The sequence below is a fragment of the Chiloscyllium plagiosum genome, unplaced genomic scaffold, assembly GCF_037043375.1.
Source record: "Chiloscyllium plagiosum isolate Xiang-an unplaced genomic scaffold, Cpla_swu_hap1 HiC_scaffold_9, whole genome shotgun sequence".
Classification (NCBI taxonomy): Eukaryota; Metazoa; Chordata; class Chondrichthyes; order Orectolobiformes; family Hemiscylliidae; genus Chiloscyllium; species Chiloscyllium plagiosum.
The window spans coordinates 12,514,263-12,524,385 of NW_028270147.1; the positions used below are offsets into that span (position 1 = coordinate 12,514,263).

The following is a 10,123-nucleotide window of genomic DNA, read 5'->3' on the forward strand; positions in this document are numbered from 1 at the left end:
TCAGGGGTTTGCGAAGAGGAGTTCAAGATTATAGAAATTAGTGAATATGACAGAAGGTGAGGTAAAGAAGTAACTGCAGTTAGTTGCACTGCAAAGAATTTAACTGAAGTACAAACATTCTGTGTAGGGGACTCAGTGAGAAATCGAGAGCAGGAGGATGGTTCTGTACTGTCAAAACTCAGGAGGAACTTCCAGGACTTAGTAGATAGCTAAGTGTTGGAGGCAGGACTCAAACAGAGAGATTGCTGGTTTTGTGTTGCCAGAGGCCATGGAAGAAACCTGTGAGCATTAATATTTCAGTACAGCTGGTAAGGTGGTCAAAAAGTTCATAAGAAGGACTCCCTGGATGTCACTGAGCAAGACTAGAGCTCAGGCACAAACCAAGCTAACTGGCCTGCAATTTAGGACTACAAGTGGAAAATAGCACTCAATTAGTTTAGGATATCTGGTCAGCATGGACTAGTTCTTCTGGAATTTTTTGAGGATGTAACTCTGAAGATGGACGAGGGAGATCCAGTAGATGTAGTGTACCTGGACTTTCAGAAAGCTTTTGATAAAGTCCCACACAGGAGGTTAGTGAGCAAAGTTAGGGCGCATGGTATTGGGGGCAAAGTACTAACTTGGATTGAAAGTTGGTTGGCTGATAGGAAACAAAGAGTAGTGATAAACGGCTCCATTTTGGAATGGCAGGCAGTGACCAGCGGGGTACCGCAGAGATCAGTGCTGGGACTGCAGCTTTTTACAATATATATTAATGATATAGAAGATGGTATTTGCAATAACATTAGCAAATTGCTGATGATACTAAGCTGGTGGCAGGGTGAAATGTAATGAGGATGTTAGGAGATTACAGGGTGACCTGGACAAGTTAGGTGAGTGGTCAGATGCATGGCAGATGCAGTTTAATGTGGATAAATATATGGTTATCTACTTTGGTGGCAAGAACAGGAAGGCAGATTACTACCTAAATGGAATCAATTTAGGTAAAGGGGCAGTACAGAGAGATCTGGGTGTTCTTGTACACCAGTCAATGAAGGTAAGCATGCAGGTACAGTAGGTAGTGAAGAAGGCTAATAGCATGCTGGCCTGCATAACAAGAGGGATTGAGTATAGAAGCAAAGAGGTTCTTCTGCAGCTGTACAGGGCCCTGGTGAGACCACACCTGGAGTACTGTGTGCAGTTCTGGTCTCCAAATTTGAGGAAAGACATCCTGGCTATTGAGGGAGTGCAGCGTAGGTTCACGAGGTCAATTCCTAGAATGGCGGGATTACCTTACACTAAAAGACTGGAGCGACTGGGCTTGTATACCCTTGAGTTTAGAAGACTGAGAGGGGATATGATTGAGACATTTAAGATTATTAAAGGATTGGACACTCTGGAGGCAGGAAACATGTTTCCGCTGATGGGTGAGTGCTGAACCAGAGGACACAGCTTAAAAATACGGGGTAGACCATTTAGGACAGAGATGAGGAGAAACTTCTTCACCCAGAGAGTGGTGGCTGTGTGAAATGCTCTGCCCCAGAGGGCAGTGGAGGCCCAGTCTCTGGATTCACTTAAGAAAGAGTTGGATAGAGCTCTCAAAGATAGTGGAATCAAGGGTTATGGAGATAAGGCAGGAACAGGATACTGATTAAGGATGATCAGCCATGATCATAATGAATGGTGGTGCAGGCTCGAAGGGCAGAATGGCCTACTCCTGCACCTATTGTCTATTGTTAGACCGAAGGGTCCGTTTCCATGCTGTACATCTCCATGACTCTATGACTCTAACAGATCATAGAAAAGAAGAGTGATTGATCACACCGGAACATTCATTGAAGCAGTCAATGACAGAACATCTCTTGTAAAACAGTTAAAGGCCACATCTGCAAAAGTGAAGAATTGTGATCCCTTGAGATTTCATAACCCACTATGTCATTAATGTCTGTGGGGAGCAGCTAAGGATGTGAGCTGAAAGAAAGTCCAGCGGATGACAAGGGAAATCTGATTCAGATGTTTGATTTCATCAACAATCTTTGTTTCATTCCTGAATGGAAGAAGGGATAGTGAGATATTTTCTTTCATTTGAGAAAGTTGCAAAACAAGTGAAGAGGCCAAAGAACTCATGGACATTTAAGCTGCAATATGTCCTGATTGACAAAGTTTGATCATTCACAAGAGCAGCTCTTAAATTTTGAGATGACTGAAACCATGACATTAATATCAATTAGATAATTCCTGATGTCTACCAGGTAAGGTTAGTGCAGTAATGTCAAAACACACTCAAACAGACATTTGCTGATTTCACTGGGGTAAAATGAACATGATGGAATTGATGGTGCCATTCATTGAAGTTAGAGCAAACCTTTGAAAATCTGAGTGAAATTGTGAAAATGGAAGAACTCAGATTAAGTCCTATTTCATAGAATCATAGAGTCAGACAGCGTTGAAAAGGCCCTTCAGCCCATCATGACTATGCCAACCAGCAAACACCAAACTACAGTAATCCCATTTACAAGTGTTGACTAATCCTGCTTCTCAGAACTTTTTCCAATAACTTCCATATCACTGACATCAGCCTCGCTGGTCTGCAATAACCTGGTCTCTTCCTCCTGCCCTTCTTGATCAAAGGAACTACATTAGCTATCCTTCAGTCTTTTGGCACTTTACCTCTGGCCAGCAAAGTATTAAATATCTCTATCTGGGCCCAGCAATCTCCTCCTTTGACTCCCATAGCAGCCTGAGATACATTACATTGGACACAGGGGATTTATTCCCCTGCATGCCTTGTAAAACATCGAATACTCCCACCTTATTAATCTTAACGTGTTCCAGAATTTCACCATCCCAAGTAAAATTCCCAGCTACAATGTGAACACAGATGAAGTATTCCTTTAAGACCTCACCACTATCTTTTGGTTCCATGTCCATATTGTCCCTTTGGTCTTGAATAGGGTCTACTCTTTCTCCAGCTATCCTCTTGCTCTTAAAATACTTATAAAATGTCTTGGGGTTTTCCTTTATCCTTTCTGGCAAAAGTATTTCTTTACATTCCAAACTTCCTTTTTAAGTAACTGTCCACTCTGTATTTTTGAAGAGCTTTCCTGTTTTTAATGTGCTCTACCTGACATATACTTCTTTTTATTATCAAATTCATAATATCCCTTGATGGACTTGTTACCCTTGCCCTTCACTCTTAGAGGAATGTGCTGGCCCTGAATTCTCACCATACTACAAATGTAGACTTATCTGCAAATAGCTGCTCCCAATCTATATTTGCCAGATCTTGTCTAATGATATTGAAATCAGCCTTCCCCAATTTAGACTGTTCATCATTTTTATAAATGACCTGGATGAGGGCGTGGAAGGGTGGGTTAGTAAATTTGCAGACGACACTAAGGTCAGTGGAGCTGTGGATAGTGACGAAGGGTGTTGTAGGTTACAGAGAGACATAGATAAGCTGCAGAGCTGGGCTGAGAGGTGACAAATGGAGTTTAATGCAGATAAGAGTGAGGTGATTCACTTTGGTCGGAGTAACCGGAATGCAAAGTACTGGGCTAATGGTAAGGTTCTTGGTAGTGTAGATGAGCAGAGAGATCTCGGTGTCCAGGTACACAGATAGAACATAGAACATAGAACAGTACAGCACAGAACAGGCCCTTCAGCCCACGATGTTGTGCCGACCACTGATTCTCATGTATGCACCCTCAAAGATCCTTGAAAGTTGCCACCCAGGTTGACAGGATTGTTAGAAGGCATACAGTGTTTTAGCTTTTATTAATAGAGGGATCGAGTTCCGGAGTCATGAGGTTATGCTACAGCTGTACAAAACACTGGTGCGGCTGCACTTGGAGTATTGTGTACAGTTCTGGTCACCGCATTATAAGAAGGATGTGGAAGCTTTGGAAAGGGTTCAGAGGAGATTTACTGGGATGTTGACTGGTATGGAGGGGAGGTCTTTTGAGGAAAGGCTGAGGGACTTGAGGCTGTTTTCGTTGGAGAGAAGAAGGTTGAGAGATGACTTAATAGAGACATATAAGATAATCAGAGGGTTAGATAGGGTGGACAGGGAGAGCCTTTTTCTAAATATGTAGATGGCGAGCACGAGGGGGCATAGCTTTGAATTGAGGGGTGATAGATATAGGACAGATGTCAGAGGTAGTTTCTTTACTCAGAGAGTAGTAAGGGTATGGAATGTTTTGCCTGCAACGGTAGGAGATTCGCCAAGTTTAAATGCATTTAAGTCGTCATTGGACAAACATATGGACGTACATGGAATAGTGTAGGTTAGATGAGCTTCAGATTGCTATGACTGGTCGGCACAACATCGAGGGCTGAAGGGCCTGTACTGCACTGTAATGTTCTGTGTTCTATGTTCTATGTAGACACATAACCTCTGCTCTATCCTTATTCTTATTTTATAATGACTTTGAAAGTTAGAGTTATGGTCACTTTCTCAATTCTCCCATTGACACTTCAACAACTTGATTGGCTTCATCCCTAGTATTAAGTCGAGCACTGCCCCATCTCCTGTAGGACTTCCTACATACTGGCACAAAAAAAGACTGCCTTGGGTGGACTTTGAAAATGCAACCCCTCTAACTCTCTCACACTCAGGTGAGCCCAGTTAATGTTCGCAAAGTAGAAGATCCCTACGATTGTATCTAGTTTATTGTGCATAAAGTGTCTAGAGTTAAAGAGGCATCAGTTCTGGCAGATGCATGTAATTATTCTCAAAGACAGCGAAGCATTTGTCAAAAACAAAAACAGAAATTGCTGGAAAAGCTCAGCAGGTCTGGCAGCAACTGTGGAGAGAAATCAGAGTTAATGTTTCAGCTCCGGTGACCCTTCCACAGTACTTGCCACGTGGCATATGGAAACCAATGGGGCAGCAAGAAGAATAGACAGGAGGCTGAATTTAGCGAGAAGGCAGATTTTCTAGTTGAAGAAAATTATAACATAGAGAAGGTACGTGATGTTTGGATATCAGTGTGATTTATTTGCAACAACATGGGACACATAAAAGCAAAATAAAAACCACAGCTGCTGGAAATCAGAAGCAAAAACAGGAATTGCTGGAAATGCTCAGCAGGTCTGGCAGCATATATGGAGCATCTGTGTAAAAGCAAACTGTTTTCAAAAATGGGAATTGCCGGAAACGCTCAGCAGGTCTGGCAACATCTGTGGAAAGAAATCAGAGTTAACACTTTGGCTCAAGTGGCCCTTTCTCAGAACCCTGCATTCCTTTACAGCATCTGCAGTTTTGTTTGTTTCTTTTCCCAACTGTTTTCAAACTGTATTCAAAGTGTTAACTCTGCTTTCTCTCCACAGATCCTGTCAGACCAGCAAAGTTTCTCCAGCGATTTCCGGGGTTTTTTTTTGTTTTTAGCCTTGCCATTGCTGTCCACAGAGCAATCTAATAATCTTTAAACAAAATAACATCCTGTCAATATACCTCCCAAGGCACACTCCTGGGAAAAAATATGCAAAAGACGTATTAAAAAGAGAGTCAGGAAGGAAATGTAATTCACTCTCAGTAAGAAAGCTACATTCATTCACTGCCAAAGAGTTCACGCATATTAGGTTTCTTCTTTATAATTGCTTGAGTTTAAAGTCAAACAGTAGGTCTGTGCGTGTGTGTACAATCTAGGATTATTGTGCAATAGTACTAACAGAGGCTTACTTGTAATCTCATGGTAATTTTTAAATTGAAAGAACATATTCCAGAAATCTTTGCTTTGCACCTTTTGTTCAGAATGCTCTAAACTGGCAAAAAGTAAATATCTCAGAACTTTTTTTTTCTGAAGGCACCACTGTTTGTGCAAATTATTGTTGTAACCCCTTCATTTGACTTTCACATACTAAATAAGTCTTCCTTTTTCAAAGGTCTGTACATTATGTGTGCGCACCACCACTGCAGCCACACATACAGTTGAGAAATGGAACATTTTATTGAAGTATTCAAGCTTATTAATGGAATTAAATCTATGTGTAGGATTGTTGCAAACTTCCAGACCAGGGACATGGGGAAAAGTACTGAAGAGGGAAGGAGGACAGAGGATTTAGATGTCGTTGCTCATTACTGAGTGTGATGATCATGCTCAAAGGGAGTATTAAGAGAGCCCATGGGAACAGATGCAAGGAAATTGGATTAATATTTAAGTGGGTAGTAGAGGGTACGGACACTCCATATAGTTGCTAAAATACTGAATAATTCAGCTATTAAAATAAAGAGTATTAATGTTTGACTGCAGTTATAAAATGGCATAGCCTTCCATCACTGGCAATTTCCTACTACACATTCTGTCCAAAAATACAAAATACATTGACTGATTGATAGATGCAAACTGGTCCTGAAATATTGTAAACACACAAAAGTGGTTCAATGATTTCCTATCAAATGATATAAAGGCACATCATTTACCTAAAGATTATTTAATAAGAAAATGAATTCACTCAACTTTGCTAATTATGAATTTTGAACTTGCCTTTTAGGCCAACTTAAAGCTCAACAGATTCTTATATAACTAGCCATGAAATATTAACATAAACGCAATTAATATTCAGTTAATATTCTTGGTAGTGCACTTGCTTATGCATTTGTGTATAAAATATAATGCACATAACATAACCATTGTTAATCCACTTTTCAGATTTGGTTGTCAAAGGGCTTTATAACAACAATAACATTTTTAAAAAGGGAAAGATTTTACACAAAGGTGTTCATCAGTGATGGTAAATATTTGGAAGTAAGTATTTGGTGCCAGAAGACACAGTATAGATAGGTTGGCTTACCAGGAATGGACCCCAACAAACACAGGAGACAAGCATTATGGTCATTAATTGGACCAACATTTCTACATGGTGTGATTTCCCTTGTCTGTTGAGCTTGTTCTTCATGTGATTTCTCACCAGAGCCATGCCACTAATGGTGTTGCACAGGAAGGAAATGCTGAGAGCAGTCAATCCCAAGGACGAGAACAGGAGCAGAATTCCACTGTCCACCCCAAACTTGATGTCCTTTGTGTTTAGGAAGCACCAGGTCTGAGTGCATTGAACTGTATATTTTCCAAATTGGAGAACAGGGAGCAAAGCGATTACCAGGGCAAACAGCCAAGTGCCACCCAGGATAAACATGACACGGCGTGAAGTCACCTTGGCAGAATGAAAAAGGGGCTGAGTGATGCCCAGGCACCGTTCAATTGCCATGACGCTGCCAAGGAATAAGGCTGAGAGGCCAAAGAAAACCATGCTGGTTCCTAAAAATGGGCAGAGATGTCCCGAGGAGTCAATCCTTGCCCAGTTTTTGTTCATGGCATACACCCTGATGGTTATGGAACCAGTGATGATATGGCCCAAGCAGTCTGTGCAGACCAGTCCGCTGGCAAACAGCAGGAAGGATGCTCTCCATTTCTGTCTGAACCTTTTATAGGCCTTCACCAGAATGACCAGAGCAACACCATTGGAGAGGACGCCAATAGTCATGAAGATAATTGGGATGTGAACGGATCTCGACTCATCGGCACAGGTGTTGTTGGTTGATGCATTTGCGATGATGTCGATGTGAAGCATCATTCAGGAGAGGCCTGTCTTGTCAAAATTCATCCTGCAATATCGTCCATTATGATGGTCTGAAACCGAGACAAGACATTAACAAGGGCACAGTTTTACATTGGACACCTAGGGGAGGGGTGATGGATACCACTTTGACAGAGAGACAGCACCAGAAGTATCCTATCTATCAGCAGCTTAGAACCCAGTGTGATACTTAGCTCAACTGAAACACAAATACAGTTCATTTTGGATCTTTGTCAAGTCAAATTTTACCCCACAACTTAAAAAAAACACATTAACACAATAAAGTTGATAATATGTTTACTGAATACACAGAATTGCGATAGATAAAAAATAGATATATAGATAGATAGATAGATAGCTAGATAGATAGATAGATAAAGAGAGAGTTGTACACCACGGAAACAGACCCTTCAGTCCAACTTGTCCATGCTGACCAGATATCCTGAATTAATCAGGTCCATTTACCAGCTAAATTTATCTAAACCCTTTCTATTTATGTGACAATCCAGATGCCTTTTAAATGCTGTAATTGTAGCTGACTCCACCACTTCCTCTGACAACTCATTCCAAACGCCCACCACTGAAAATGTTACCTCTTAGGTCCCTTTTCGGTCTTTCCTCTAGGGGGCTACATAGATTGATAGATAGATAGATAGGTGGATGGATAGGTAGATAGATAGATAGATAGATAGATAGATAGATAGATAGATAGATAGATAGATAGATAGATAGATAGATAGATAGATAGATAGATAGATAGATAGATAGATAGATAGATAGATAGAAGTTTCCTTAATCAAATAAAAAAAATCCATGCCAAAGAACTTACCTCAGGTTTTTGATTTCTGCAATAATTTCACACCAAAATATTAGTTACAAATGACTAACAATCACTGTAACGACCAATTCTGAACATAAAAAGTAAGAAGCTAAATTAATTTGCCGTAAAGGAAATACTTCAACGGGTGACAGCAATATTTGGCTGGAGATTTGGAGGGGAACAACTTCCTTTTGAGTTTTAAAGAGCAGGGGCACAGATGCCGGGGTTATTGTGAGCAATGAGCGAGACTGACGCTTTGTATCTGATACGGAACGAGACTGATTCCCCCCATCTCATAGAGTCATCCGCAAAGGCAATGTGTCTGTGTCTGTGTGTGTGTGTCTGCATCTGTCTGTGTGTGTGTCTGTGTGCGTGTATCTGTGTGTATATGTCTGTGTCTGTGTCTGTCTGTGTGTGTGTCTGTGTGTGTCTGTGTGTGTGTCCGTCTTTGTGTGTGTGTCTGTGTGTGTACGTCTGTGTGTGGGTTTATGTGTCTGTCTGTCTGTGTGTGTGTGCCCGTGTGTGTCTGTCTGTCTGTGTGTGTACATCTGTGTGTCTGTGTGTGTGTGTCTGCGTCTGTCTGTGTGTGTGTCTGTCTGTGTGTCTGTGTGTGGGTGTGTGTGTCTGTCTCTGTGTGTGCGTGTCTGTGTGTGGGTGTGTGTGTCTGTCTCTGTGTGTGCCTGTGTCTGTGTGTGTCTGTGTCTATGTGTATGTCTGTGTGTGTGTGTCTGTGTGTGGGTGTGTGTGTGTTTGCCTGTGTGTGTGTGTGTGTGTGTCTGTGTGTGGGTGTGTGTTAGCCTGCACTGGACAGGACAGATCCGGGAAGACGATCTTTAAAGTAGAAGGTAACGTTCTCTGAAAAGCAGGGTCACTAGACCCGAAATGTTAACTCTGTTTCTGTCTGGACAGACGCTGCCAGACCTGCTGAGTTTATCGAGCAATTTCTGATTTTCCTCTCCAAAGGAAGCCCCAATTCAAGCGGAATCCCGTTTTAAAACAAGAATCCAAATTCTATTTGAGAGTAAGAAGGAGCTAAATATCATTCGCTTATTTTAAATCTATTTCTCGTACAGATTGCTCGTTTCAATTATTTGACAATCTCCTTTTCTCAATCGGCTTAGAATCCTCTGTCTGCAGACTCCCCGCGATTTCAATAGCTTTTAATTTCAACTTTCCAGAACCTGTGCATGAAGATGAGACTTACTTTGAGAGTTCCCGCAGGGTTCGGGTGGAATTCTCCAAGGTAGCAGGCGCTGGTCTGCTCTCTGTCAGCTTGCCATCCAGTCTGCTATTTCTCTGTCGATTTTACCCGAGACTAGAAGCCAATATTTGTAAAGACCGCCCCGTTACCCTGGAGACTGCTCACTCCACCTTTTTCCGGGAAGAGCGAGGAGCACAAAGAGAGCGCGAGTGAATAAAGACTGACTTTGACCGCCTTCGGGGCCAAGAGAGACTGAGGAACGAGGGAACAGCAAGGACTACAGATGCTGGAAGCCAGAGGCGACAGATATGAAGCTGGGAAAGCAAGTCAGCCAGCATCCGAGGAGCAGGAAATTCAACGTTTCAGGCTGAAACCATTCGCCAGGACTGAGGAACTATCCTGGATATAAGATGGGACCCACAGTACCAAACTAACAGCATCAAACATACCAGTGGGCAGTGCAGACAGAAATGGTAAAGTCATGCAGCACTGAAACAGGCCCTTCGACCCAACTCGTCCATGCTAACCAGATATCATTAATTAAT

The 10,123-nt window shown here is 41.9% G+C and overlaps 1 protein-coding gene across 1 annotated transcript in view; it reads right to left on the bottom strand.

Moving 5' to 3' along the window:
• The window catches only part of LOC122554143 (prostaglandin F2-alpha receptor-like), a 40,285-nt gene extending 30,435 nt beyond the window's left edge, over window positions 1-9,850 (bottom strand). The window contains exons 1-2 of the mRNA XM_043698706.2: window positions 9,582-9,850; window positions 6,775-7,610 (exon numbers count right to left, since the gene is read on the bottom strand). Coding sequence (XP_043554641.1) covers window positions 6,775-7,554 — 780 coding nt within the window. The 5' untranslated portion in view covers window positions 7,555-7,610; window positions 9,582-9,850. The remainder of the gene's footprint in view (window positions 1-6,774; window positions 7,611-9,581) is intronic.
• Window positions 9,851-10,123: the final 273 nt, after the last annotated feature.